We start from the raw sequence: 15,075 nt of genomic DNA on the forward strand, positions 1-15,075 counted from the left end.
CCGACAGAGATATACCCTCAGCCTATGTGAATTGACACTTTCATCTACCGATAGATCGAATGTATTTAGGGTCTTTTCAGAATTTGGTGGCCCGTTTTGGACATTGAGCTTGTCGACAAAAATGTAGATTATTAATAAAGTTCAAAAGTGTTTGAGGAGGAGGTACTTAAAGAATGGACCAACTTGTTCCATTATGGAAGTGGATCTTATTTTGGGAGTCATATCCTTTCTATAAATATCGCGCCCACTAGTCATTTCAGTGGGTTATCGTATAATTTTGGACCAATAGGCCAGGAAGAATGGTTTTGTCCACGGAAAACATAATAGCGCTTTAAACATTTCCAAAGGATCTTTGAACAGACCCTAAACTGCACTTAGACACAAATGTTGAACTTTTGTGGGGAAGGTACACTAAGGAGAGGACCGATATGGGCCATTTTACAAGTTAAACTATAATTGGACAAAATATTAGGAGATCCAAAGCTTGAACCAAATTGGTTGCGCCATTCAGGAGATACCGTGCACACACGTGGGGGAAATACCGGAAGTTGTGGACCGGTATTGCCCATCGTCGAACTGAAAGTAAGTTTGTACAAAATATGACGAAGGCCAAATTTTGGACCAACCAACGAACTGATCAACAGTTCGACAGTTATCGTGTTCTCTAGCCAATACTATGGTGCCGTGGGGGGTTTTTTACATCTTTCGGGCTGTTTTCTCAAGAAGTATGGACCTGCCGCTGAAAAACTTTTACCAAGACTGTTTTCATATCAATCGCCATTAACTTTTTGGTATTGGTATTAAGAATAATTTATTCAATTCAGTTAGTTTTCTTTCGATTATATAAAATTTTCGATCCCAACTTCCTCATCGAATTTTTAAAGTCATCATCTCTACGGCTCTGGGAACACAATCCACATAACATTCTTATAAGATCAAAAATCATTGTGTGAGTTGCCTCAAATGGAACAGCGATCGTATTTCTTAAATATTGCCGAATCATAATATATTAAAACATCTTCTTTCAACACAAAAAATATATAAATTTTGTTCCCGAAAATTTTCATGATCTCAACGTGGTTCTGAACATAATAGATACTTACAATAGCTACGAGTACTTGAGTAAAAGATGACGATTCTTAAATACATGCACGCAGAAAAATATATGTTAGAAATATGTTTGAATCCAAACCAATATATGTTTGGGACTGGTTGTTAACAAATATATGTTTGGATCCAAAGATAATTTGTTTGTGTCCAAACAAATATACATACATATGTTTGCAACATTTTGTAACATATCTCAATTTTATTTGTTTTTTATGTTAGAACATATTTTTTATGGGTGGAGAGGATGTTTGTCAAAGAGAGTAACAAGAGTGCTTTCGCGACTGCGGAATGCGTTTTATAATAAAGCGCTGTGTGTAGACGTAGAAGCGAAGAAGGAGGTGGCATGTATGCGTCACACACGTGTGTTTCTTGTTCCTTGTTGTTAACCAACGTAGCAAGCGAAGAGGAAAAGAAAAAATGGCATGAATTATCTTGTTCTTTTTTTAGTTTTTTAAATACCATTGTAGAGTACAGTAAATACCATTGTAAAGTGAGTGAATAAATCAGTGTTTTGTGTTTTCTTAAAGAAATGGTGCTTTTTAGTAAACTAAATGCCCAATTCATTTTATAATTGAATCGAAAAGGTGCATGGAATTATTTTATTGGACAAAGAAGAAATCGCATTTAATATTGGTAGTTACATACATACATATGTATATTTGAAATATGGTACATCCATATTTATTTTTTACCTTACATAATCATTCGATTCCAGATGCCGATTCCCCGCGGATGATTTCAACTTTGAGGAAAATGTGTTTTATTTCACAACTAATGAGAAGCGTTCAACGATATTTGTTTATATATATATTTTTTTTTTTCTTTTTAAAAGTGTGACTATTTACAAATTATTTTATTCAGTTTTTCTTTTATTAAAGTGTTTTATGTATTTCTTTGGAATTTTGTATGTACATGTGTCTCTTGTTGCTTTGCCTTTCAATAAACAACCACCATTTATAAATGTGTGTATATAATGAAAACAGCCAGTGAGCGCTTACTGAGAGCAAGTGAGCACACATTTCAATGTGTTTTACATTGAAATTTACGCTCCCTTGCTCTCAGTAACCGCCCGCTGGTGCATGTGTTTGTTTTTTTGTGGCTTTTGTGTTTGTATTTGTTTGCACCCAAACATATAATTTGTTTGCACCCAAACATATATTTGTTTGCAGGACCCAAACATATTTTTTGTTTGTGACTGCTTGCAAACAAATATATGTTTGCTGCAAAATATGTTTGGGACATATGTTAGAGAGGCCTTTTTTCTGTGTGTGAGGACAAGACAATATTATTATTCATTAGTACTCGAAACACCTGTTAGTCTTCAACCATTCCACTAATGCATCAGATCAAAGAATGAACTGCAATGTGCATTTGACCTCTACATCGTGATAGTGAGATTGCTATAAGAATTAGAGTTTGGGAATTCCCAACCTTTTTTATTCCCGGGAAATCGGGAATAAAAATTTCTAATTCCCGGGACTATGAGAGTTTGTGGGGCATAGACGTGACAGAGAGCAAATAAAAAGGAAATACATACTCCTTATATTTATAGTTATATCATTAGTTATATCTTTGGAACAAAATAGGGTCAAATGACAATAGCAAACATCTTAACCGACGATGCGCCAAAATCTTGAAAGTACCAATAAATCATATATGGCAGCTGTTCAAGAGTATTTATATGTTACGGTCAAAACCAATTCTCCCTGATCAATTTCGGAGATTATATAAAATGTCTGTTTTCCCACGGCCATCCTCGCAAAGGATTCCTTCATATCAAAGATTGCTGTCCGACTCTATTTTTTAGGTCAACGATATGGGACGTTCTTCTTATGGTTCGAAGGGCGTGTCGATCATAGAATAAATCCGTTTATAAAGGATTTTTGCAGGGTTGACCCTTTGTGTACAAGGCTTGACAATTGCACCACGGTGGCACCAAGGATATAGAGGCGTACTTATATGAACATATATACCGTAGTTATTACTGACTTGCAATATACACGATTTGCCACATACACATTATACATTTTTTAATATTACATACACTAATTTTAGACAAAACAACGATTCGAATCGATCGCAGAATTTATATCTTAGCAAATTAATATCCTTTTAAAATGCCTTAATAAAAATATAGATTAGAACAACAAAGAAATGACTTCAAAAAGTACAGAATTATGTGAGGTTATACAGATTTCGAAATCCGAAAAAAAAAACAATAATTATCAAAATGTATGTACTTTATACGAACTATAGCAAATGTTACAATGGACTCTACGTTTTCTCACAGGCAAGGTCAACAATAACAGCCTGTAACTTTCGCGAATTCGTTGCTAATGACCCCAAATTCTCTTGTCCGATAGGTACAAAAAATATAAACATAAAATTCACGAGTTTATAAAGAAACACCAAAAATTGCAATAGTGTCAAAAGTTCCTAATATGCTCCGAAATGGCCCGATTTGAGAACAAATTGGTCCAGAACGCTTTGATAACGATTTAAAATTAGATTACAAAAAAAATTTAATGAAAAGCAAACATGTTGCTATAACAGATAAAATTAAAAAATGCATTTCTGAACTTCCATGCATTTGGTGCGGAAACTTTTTTCGCGATAGAGAAAAATTGACACCGTATTTCATAATAGTTTTCCATGCTCTACACGACTATGTGGTGGTATTTTTTTGGTTATAGCCCTAATGTACATACATGTTGAGTCTATCAGTGCTAGGTTGAGATATTATATGTTACCTTTATATTAAAGAAATTACAAATTTGTAGTTGCGAAGTATTTGACTATACGAACTTTGTTTTTTCGACACCAAACGCTCTTTAGTTGTTTGGTTTGTCGGTTTGTCAGTTAACTAACAACAATTGTTGCGACAGCGGTAGTTGTTGTGTGTGTGTGTGGTTTGTTAAGCCGCAATGTTATCGTGAGACGATGGTGGGGGTTGTGTTGTGGTTTGTTGATACATTGTCAATGGGATGGTGAGACGATGAGACCGATGAAAATGTAGGGAATAACAGCCCAGCAAACCAATCGTACCGACATCGTAACGAAATCGGAACAATGCACATGCACACTGCTCTTTATTATAAACCAGCATTCCGCAGCTGCGAGAGCCCTGTTGTTACTCTCTTTGACCAAAACCTCTCCACCCATAAAACATATTTTCTAACATAAAAAATATGTTGGTACCCAAACATATTAAATTGAGATATGTTACAAAATGTTGCAAACATATATTTGTTTGGACACAAAGAAATTATGTTTGCATCCAATCATATATTTGTTTGCAATCAGTCCCAAACAAATATTTGTTTGGATACAAACATATTTCTAACATATATTTTTCTGCGTGCGGGAATTTCAAAAAAATTTCCCGGGAAATCCCGTCTTTGCTGGGTCTAGTTGTATTATATATTTTATTACATTTGAGAATGTTGGTGTCCGAATTATCGGTATTATACTGTATACATTACACAGCATTTTCACAGGAAATTACTTTATTTCTTACAATTTCCTATTTTTAATTGTTTTTGGTGTTTATTTGAATAATAAATTATATATATTTTATTCTTTTCGTTTCTAGTTGGCGCATTATTTTACAACGTATCGTTGTAAATATATTGATAATTGTCTTACTGGTTGCTTCCGGCGCTGTCGTCGTTTACTTGGTGAATAGGTAAGTCCTCTCATTTCATAGATATTTGTACTTAAAAAACAAATACTTGCGACAATATTTAAAGCTGTGTTATCGAGTGAACACCATCCAAATTGGTGTTGCCGTTGTAATACTAGAACAAAGATAGGCACATTGACAGAAAGAAGAATTTTTTAAGGGTTTTTTAGGTTTTCACGATTATGCTTGGAATCCGAATGCCCTATTGAAATGGGACTAAAAAAATGTTTGGCTTTTATGATATTTTCGTAGTTTTTACCGTTATTAAGATATAGAAGTTCAAATTAGGACTATGGATTGACTGTATCGACTCCTTATAAAACAATGTTATACACAGTGCACCTTAACTAACTTTAAATGAAAACCGCTTACACCAGGGAAATTTTTGCAAATTTTGAAACAGCTATGTTTAAAGATAAGAAAAATCCAAAAACAAGAAAAAGTCGCTGGATGGATTTTTTAATAAATCGCGATCAAAGTTCACATTTTTCGGTTTTTTTAGGTTTTCACGATTTTGCTTGGAGACCGCAAGTCCTATTCAAATGGGACTAAAGAAAATGTTTTAGCACCGAAAATTCTGTACAAGATTGGCTGATTGATATTTTCCTAGGTTTTACCATTTTTGAGATAAAGAGGTTCAGATCAAACTTTCAGATTTTTTCATAGGTCTTCAGGATTTAGCTTGAAAACTTCAAATCCTTTCGAAATGGGACTAAAGAATATGTTGTTGCTGTAAAAATTCTCTAACAAAATTGGCTTTGGTAATTTTTTTCCTAGGTTGTACCGTTTTTGAGATCTATAAATTTAAGTTGGGAAATTGCCGTCATGACATCGTTTTATAAGGAAGCGATACAGTCAATCCATTGTCCTAATTTGAGCTTCTATATCTCAATAACGGTAAAAACTACGAAGATATTATAAAAATCAATCTTGTAGAGAATATTCATAGCTACGCCATTTTCGTTAGTCCCATTTCTTAAGAACTTGCGGTTTCCAGGCAAAATCGTGAAAACCTAAAAACCCTTAAAAATGTCAACTTGAATCGCGATTTATTTAAAAAGCGCTCTGGCGAATGTTTTAGTTTTTTATCATTTTCATCTATGAACATTGTAGTTTCAGAATCCTTCCCATGTGTAAGCACCTTCCATTTAAATTTGATTCAAGAGCACCGTGTTGTAGTGTTTTGATGGTTTATATTTGGGAGCGGTGAATTTGTTTCCAAATTGTTTACTTACTCGAAAATGGTACTTGTTGGCAAATATTTTCTTCTCTTTTGTGGTGCCTAACAAGATAAAGTCATTAAGAAAATCCAAATTGTAGTTTTAATTTTCCCATTTGATCCGGTTATTTGTGACTTGATACCATCAGTTTTGTCTTATCGCCGTTTACTAAAAGCTAGAATTTTTTAATTCCCGACTTTTTTAAATTCCCGGGAAATCGGGAATAAAAATTTCTTATTCCCCGGTACTATGAAAAATCAGATTCATGGGGCATTGACGTGACGGAGAGCAAACAAAAATAAATTACCTACCACTTGTATTTAGAGTTGTATCATTAGTTATCTCTTTGGAACAATATTAAGGGTGAATAGCAATAGGGTCTAATAGCAATAGCAAACATCTCAAAAGACTTTGCGCCAAAGTTTTGAAAGTTCCAATAAATTATATATGGCAGCTGTTCAAGAATATCTATATGTATGCAGTCAAACCCCAATTCTTCGCGACTATATAAAATATCTGCTTCCCACGACTATTTCAACAAAGGCTTCCTTATATCAAAGAGTGCGGTTCGATTGTATTTTTAAATGAACGATATGGGACGTTCTTCTTATTGTTTGAACGGCGTGCCGATCACGGAACAAATCCGTTTATAAAGAAATTTTAGACGGCTGACCTTTTGCGTACAAGGCTTCACAATTGTACCACGGGGCCCTTTGTATGGAAGGAAAAAAACATGATTGGGCGCGTCGATTGTACTGAGCAAAAATGTCCGCTAGACCATATGCCTACGGTGATAATCGAGCCGCCAGATTTTGACTTGAAGTTTTTTGTCCACGTTTTTTGTATATTTTGGCATCTAATAGCTAAACCATTGAGATTATCGATCCAACACTAAGACGAAAATTTTAGCTAAGACAATAATTAAGAACTCTTAGGCAGTCTTCATGACGATTTTTAGGTTATGGCCGAATCATTGACGCTATGAACTTTATATTATATATCTGTACACTGAACTACGTAGTAGACACCCTAAGCATATCCGGTAAGCAATACAAAGATCCTATGACTTTCCCTGGTGACGTAGATACTGCTTAAAAAACTCAAAATACGTAATTTTTACAAGATCCGTTGCATTTCTTCTATATTTTTGATATATAATCGCCATAATTATTGCGGAAACTGTTCGCATCGATGGTATACCATCTCTTTGACGTATTCGTGTCGAAAATAACAAAAATCTAGGTAAAATTGTAAAAAACGATTTTGGGCTACTTCTTAAGAACAAGAGGTGATGGAGAAAACCCTCGACCGAATTCGATAATAACTCGTCGATTGCTGTTCGAAATACACAAAAAATCGATTGAAACATTTTGTTGACCAGTGTTATCGAAAGGACCAAAATGTATGTACTTTATACAAATTATAGCGATTATTACAATGGACCCCGAATTATCGGGGCACGAATTATAGCTATTTCAATATATTTCCAACATTATATGACCATAAAGCAACTAATATATGACTTATATATGATAACACAAAACCATTTTGCCGGGAAATTCCCTTTGAAAAATTTCGGGAATTCTCGAACCCAAACTCTACTGACAGCCCACATTGGCAGAATCTGTTTAAAGTTATCTGATACATGTCCCAAAGTTCGACATATGTCATCGGTATAAGTGAGTCACATGTGGCTTTTTGTGTATATTGCTCTAACATTATATCCTTCTCCATAAGATTGCTGAAGATATATACATAAGATAACTAAACCAAAACCTATTTATCAGCAACATCCCTGAAGGGATAGTAGAAAAAGTGTACTGTCCGATTTTATTTTAGTCCAATAACGTGGCATCTTCTTCGTTAACTACACATTAAACAACTACATTATCTCCAGTATAATTCACCATATGAAATTTCAAAATTGTCTCCATTTCCTTATTTCAGATCAGAAGAATTTGCAAAGCGCGATGATTGGTTGAGTAAAAATGCTGTGAATGTGTGTATGAATTTACTCTCTTTTGTATTGCCAATGATATTTGAAGCCTTGGGTTTATTTGAAAATTGGCATCCGCGGCAACAGCTACGTCTGCAATTGGCAAGGTAAGAAAATAATTCGAAAATAATATCCTCACACAATTCATTTTTATGCAAATGTTATATTCTCCCGTTTTTACAGAATTATGATTTTGAACTTTCTCACCCTGTATTCATTGATGTTTTCATTCATTTATAAAATCGATCAAAAAGAAAAACCACTTGTCGAAATGAAATTGTTAAATGATACCGCCACAGCTCAATTGGAAGATTTGAATCGCAGATGGGAAATCTATAAGAATATGACGGCCAATTTGAATAGCACCTCGGAAGTGGCAACAACAACGGAAACAGTATTGCTCACAACGGCCAAGGTGGCAACAAAACTTGTTTGCCGCAATGTAACAAAATACTGCACCAAGCAATGCCAGGGCATTCAGGGATTTTCAACAGCCACAGCAGCAACAATGGCAGTAGCCACTTCAACGTTGATGCTTTTAAATGTCACCACAACCCCTACGACGCCAATAACGACAACAAGTTTAGTAACAAATGCTACAAGTCCCTTTATGACTACCACAACAGAGATAAGTACCGAGGCAGAAACAACATGGACCCCCACATGGACAACATTGCCAACAACGCCATCAAAAACAACAACTACTACTACTGTCGCTGAGGAAAGCACAATAACCGCAACAACACCATTGGATACCACCACATATTCCAGCAGTTTTACAACAACTCCCTATAGTCAAAGTCCCCTAACAACGGAGGCCACAACTGAAATTACAACAGAAGAAACTACCATCTCTACACCATCAATAACGTCGACCACAACAACAGAATATCCTGGCAATGATACACTGTTTGAATATTATGATTATTTTGCAGGAATGTCATTGGAACATCAGGCGGTGGATGAGGACCTAAATAAAGCAACAACAAGTGAGGATAAACAGAAAAGAGCTGCAAGGGCACATAGAAGACGAAAGAAGAAGAAGAAAAATCTAACATCAACAACAATTTCATTAAATGAGATTTTCCAAACCACAGTGGAACCTTACACTCAAAATGAAACAAAGGCTCCAAAAAAATCAAAACGAAAAAATGTAAACTTAAAGAGGGCCAAAAATTACGGTTCATCTCTTTTACGACAGCTGCCAAGATCAAAATATAGTCGTAGAGATGCTGAATCAGATGTGATAACTACAACAACACTGATGAGCAGCACAACACAAACCGAAGAATCAACGACATTTACAACTCCGGCCACAACATTGCCCACCACAACCGAAGCGAATACGACACCATACCCAAGCACACAGGACACAACAGCAGCTCCAACAACTCTCGACTTTAGTACAACAACACCACAGCCTATCACTACAAGCAAAGATTTAATTTGGGAAGAAAATACTCTACTCAATGATATTTTAGATTTCTTTACCACCAATGCCACCACACCCAGGCCTATTGCAAATACCATCATCCCACAAGAAAATCCTAGAATCAATGATTTCACCACTAAGCCATTCTATGAAGAGGATAAGACTGTAATTTATAATTTGGAAGATTTGCAAAATGGTACACTTTATGTGTGTTGGGATATGGAATGTACACCGGAAGTTGTGCCTGATGGCGGCAATCAAAATACTTCACTCACCACAAATATTTCCAGGCCCATTACAATGGATGAAGAATTTGAGAAAAACTACACTGAAATTATGAAAACATTAAAAAGGGTAGAATTGAGTTTAACCACAATGTGCTGGGAAACATCTTTGGGCCAAGAATTAGCCAAGGTTGTAGTTTTAGATGGGGTAAGTAGAAAATTTTTGTAATTTTTTTTACAAACTTTAACATTATAAAATTATAACAATATTTAAGTCGGCGGTTTTTCGCAATCTTTATTGGGCTGATATTTCTATTCTATTTCACTAATCCGTCCTAACCTTTAGGTATCTCCCTAACAAAGGTTTAAGCATTTTGTTTAACCACAGTTAAAGTGCTACGCGCTAACAGTTTTGACATTTTCATCGAAAGTTGTCCTCGTGGTCCTGATTCCAATGATATATTTTTTGGTGTGCGAATTCCTGAGATAATGGCACAAAAGCCATCTCTATCTAATTGACTTATGAGCACGATAAGTTAAGAGGGCTGCTCGATAACTTTCTGACAGGCGCCATTTGACATTTTTTTAAGTTTGGCGGTTTTTGGCATAAAAGTACTCAGGACAGTTTGACATACGATCATGTGTTGTTTACAGTGACTTGACAAATCGCTTTGCAATAAAATGGAATTTACTTGTGAATATTTTTGTCCGATCATTTTCATTATTATATATAATAAAATCAGCGAAATAGTGCATGGACCAAATTAATGTTTGTACGTCGATTAAGGACTATCCTACAGCACCACGAAAACTGGTTTAATGAATTCAATCGTGGCCGACACTCGCTGAAAAACGATGGTCGTGAGGGTCATCTAAAAACAGACATTGTGCCAGAAAAAAATTAAGCCATATGTGAACGGATAAAGCAAGATCCAAAGGAAGTTTTTCATGGAAGAAGCACTTCGAAGCAAATGGTCGCCTGTTTCTTCGGCAAAACTGACCGTGTGGTGACTATACGGCTTGAGCAACGTAGGACGGTTAAATCTGAGTGGTGTACTACAATTCGTTTGCTTGAAGTCTGCTGAGAAATTCGAAAAACAAACAAGAGAAGACGAATCATTCGTCCTGCATCATGACAATGTGGGCTCTCACACATCAATTCAAACCAACGCATTTTTGACAGCACAAAACGTGGAAGTGATGGGTCATCCGCCATACAGCACTTGGAACGCAATGACTTCATTTGATTCCCGCACATCAAGAAAAAAATGCGTGGTCAACGATTGTCGTCGCCAGAAGACGCTGTTGAAGCTCGGAGTGGTTTGTGCGCAGGAGACTAATGAAGAAAACAATAAAACTATTATTGATGGTAAATATTCGCATTTTCGTTGTTAGGCCAGAAAGTTATCGTACTTACGAATTAAGTATCCAATTTGGCCAAAACATTGAAATCCAGCCCAGTCAAAGTAGACATGTGTATAAGGGGGAAATAGCAAAAATTCCCACAAAGCTGAATTTTTGTGGAGAAGGTTGGCTCTATTATTTTTCACACCTACTTATAGGCCAAATCATATCACTGCCCTGCCCAATACAACATCGAACCCCAAATTGGACAAATGTTGATTGAATTTTATTTATGCGATAACACACTGTGCGGAAGTGTTTTAGAAACGTTTAAATATATTGTAACGACTGTGGCTCTATTATTTCTCACACCAGTGTATGTCCACGTCTTCATATTGCCCCCGTAGAAGGTACCACCCGATTTTCGGTTTTTGAATGTTGTGACCTCAATACCCCACCAAAATGACTGGAATGTTGTGGTCTCAATATTCAACCGAAATTGCGGAAGTTTGATATTTAGTCCTCGTTTTAGGTATAAAACTTTCCACATGAAATTTGTCGGTATAGGTCCATGCCTTCATATAGTCCCCATAGAACGGTACCTCCCGGTTTTCGGTATTTTGAAGGTTTTGGTGTCAATATCCCACCGAAATTCCTGAAAGTTTGTACTGGGTCTTCGTTCGTTGGGGATATAAAACTTTTCACTTTAAATTTGTCGGTATAGGTCCACGCCTTCATATAGTCCCCATAGAACGGTACCTCCCGGTTTTCGGTATTTAGAAGGTTGTGGCCTCAGTATTCTACTGTAGTAGCTGAAATTTGGTATTTAGTCTTCGTTTGGAGTATAAAACATTATAAATGAAATTTGTCGGTATAGGTTTACGTCTTTGTATAGTTCCATGGAGTGGTACCACCTGATTTTCTGTACTGAAATTTGGTATTTGGTCTTCGTTTCCACCAGATTTAGATTTAGTCGGTATTGTTAAATTTTATGTATTTCAAGGTTGCTGTGATTTAATATTCTGTATTGCCAAAGGATACAAACGATCAATTCGGAAAATTGTAAATATTGGTCCTTGTTTTGGAAAGAACAACAATATCGCCTCATATGAGCTCTTTCAAAGAGAGTGTTATCTTTTCAGACACAGACAGAAACTTTTTGTTCCTATTCACTTCAATACAGTTCGTGGTAAAGTGTATAAAAAGTTCTTCCTGGCGGAACTTAACGCAGTTTTAAACAGATGTGCACCACATGTAAGCGATTAAGCAAACCTTAATGTTCGTACGAGTGGCATACATAGTGTGTAGTGTGTTCGACTACAAATCAGAAGTTCGCATGATCAAATCCAGCAGAGAGCAAAATAAAATAAAAATATTAAGTGTGTTGAAGTTGAAAACGGTTAACTTGAACGTAATACAAGTGTATGCACCCACATGTGATGGCGACAATCTCGAGGTAGAACAATTTTACAGTGATGTGGAAAAAGTGTTGATAATGACGAAACCCCATGATATCACAATTATACAGGGGGATTTTAATGCGAAAGTTGGAAAGGAAGAAACAACTGATGTTACAGGTAAATTTGGGTTGGGCCAACGTAACGAAAGAGGAGAAAGGCTAATTCAATTTTGCCAAGAACACAAGTTTAAAATTAGTAACACTATGTTCAAGCTCCATCCGAGACGATTATATACTTGGAAGTCGCCACAAGACAGCAATAATAATATAGTCAGAAACCAAATCGACTACATAATTATAAATAAGCGATATTCTTCCTGCGTGAGTAGATGCTCCACATATCCCGGTGCTGACGTTCCATCAGATCACACCCTCCTACTTTGTAAAATTGGTATAAAATTGGCTATCACCCGCAGGAGAAACCCCCGGAAGAAAATAGATTTCGAAAAGCTTAGCGACCCCTTTACGAAACAAACAATGAAAGATCAAATAAACGCCAAACTATCCTTCGTTGGGGACAACAATGAACAGCAGTGGAACAGTTTAAAAGAATCAATCAACAACGTGTCGAAAGATGTATTAGGTACAACTACAACTAGACGGAAGAAGAACAACTGGATAACAGAAGAAATACGTGCACTTCGAGAAGAACGGAGCAAATACAGAAATAATAACTATGAAAAATATTTGGAATTGAATCAAGAAATTAAAACCGCAATTCGTGCCGCGAAAAATGCACAAATAAACAGAGAATGCCAGGAAATTGAAAGATTACAACTTCTCCATGACGATTTCAATCTCCACAAAAAAATGAAAGAGGCATCCGGTATATATGCAAAAAGAACGTCCGCGTTTATTTGCGACGATAATAATGTAGCTCACTACGAACGTGAGGATAAGAGTAAACTATGGGAGAGATGTATCAGAAATTTATTTACTGACGAGAGTCGAACCCAGTTCCTAACCAATACACCCCAAATCGGTATTCCAGGAAGACTAATCAATGAGGAAGAATTGGAATCGGCAATAAAATCTATGAAAGACAAAAAGGCACCGGGGCCAGATGATATACCTGTCGAAGTACTCAAATTAATAGAAGGAAACAAAAAACAACTATTATTGGGGTTGTTTAACCAAATTTATATTACCGGGGAATATCCGCAAGATTGGCTCCAATCAACATTTATACCTATACCCAAGAAAATAATGCGAATACGTGTGGTGACTTCAGGTTAATTAGTTTAATGAGCCATGCCCTGAAAATATTTCTAAAAATAATACACAGAAGAATATACCCACTATGTGAGGCACACATGGGGCAGACGCAATTTGGATTCAATGAAGGTATGGGAACGCGAGAAGCACTACTTGGACTTAACGTATTAATACAAAAATGTCGAGAAGTTCAAAAAGACGTATATATTTGCTTCGTGGATTATGAGAAAGCATTTGATACGGTGAAGCATGATAAACTGATGAATATCTTGACTTCTATTGGTCTAGACGAATGGGATATAAGATGCATTAAAAATTTATACTGGAATCAAGTAGCAAATATTAATGTAGATGATGAATTACCAGACAATGTTCAAATTTCAAAGGGTGTAAGACAAGGATGTGTTTTGTCTCCCCTTCTATTCAACATATATTCAGAACAAATATTCGTAGAATCTATTGCTAGAAAGAACATTGGTATTGCTATAAACAATACGCTAATTAATAACATCCGTTACGCCGACGATACTACGTTACTAGCAAGCAGTTTTGTGGGGCTACAAAGATTATTAGATGTACTTGTGAAAACAAGCGAAATATATGGATTACGTATTAACATAAAAAAGACCAAATATATGATTGTGAGCAGAAAGACTGTGGAAACAACTGCACCTATGTTAATAAGCAATACCGAAATAGAAAGAGTTAAAACGTTTAAATACCTGGGAGTCCAGATTAATGATCAGTGGGATATGTCGAAAGAAATCAAGTGCAGAATTGAAATGGCACGAAATTCATTTTTTAAATATAAAAAAACGCTTACAAGTCATGATATAAGCCTAACAACAAAAATGCGCTTTGTTAAATGTTAAATATGGCCAGTACTATTATACTCAGCCGAAACCTGGACGGTAAAAGTAACAGATCAGAAAAGATTAAATTCGTTTGAAATGTGGATATATCGCCGCATTTTAAAAATTCGTTGGACTGAACGTATCTCAAATGAAGAAGTGCTTAGACGCATGAATACCGAACTTCAAATTACACGTATGATAAAAACCAGAAAAACTGCCTATTTGGGCCATTTAATGAGGAATGAAAAATATAAGCTGCTCCAAGCCATTATACAGACCAATATCGAAGGAAAAAGACCCAGAGGAAGAAGAGAAACAATATGGATAAGTAACATCAAAGAATGGACGGGTGTGCATAACGAACGAATTCTTTTAAATGCCGCCAGAAACCGAAGCCTTTCGATAATTGAATAGAACATATTTAATTGTACTATAATATTAACAATTAGTTAAGTTAAATTATGTAACACTGCATTATAATTGTATGATCGCTAACATCCGAACACGGATTGGCAAATAAAGAAGAAGAAGAAGAAGTT

At 35.7% G+C, this 15,075-nt stretch overlaps 1 protein-coding gene across 1 annotated transcript in view; it reads left to right on the plus strand.

Moving 5' to 3' along the window:
• Tmc (Transmembrane channel-like) overlaps nt 1–15,075 on the plus strand; it is a 168,071-nt gene that overhangs the window by 71,382 nt on the left and 81,614 nt on the right. The window contains exons 9-11 of the mRNA XM_073983995.1: nt 4,703–4,795; nt 7,960–8,115; nt 8,192–9,872. Of these exons, the coding sequence (XP_073840096.1) occupies nt 4,703–4,795; nt 7,960–8,115; nt 8,192–9,872 (1,930 nt within the window). The remainder of the gene's footprint in view (nt 1–4,702; nt 4,796–7,959; nt 8,116–8,191; nt 9,873–15,075) is intronic.

Source organism: Musca autumnalis, unplaced genomic scaffold (assembly GCF_047663935.1).
Source record: "Musca autumnalis isolate F117 unplaced genomic scaffold, ASM4766393v1 scaffold_4, whole genome shotgun sequence".
Lineage (NCBI taxonomy): Eukaryota > Metazoa > Arthropoda > Insecta > Diptera > Muscidae > Musca > Musca autumnalis.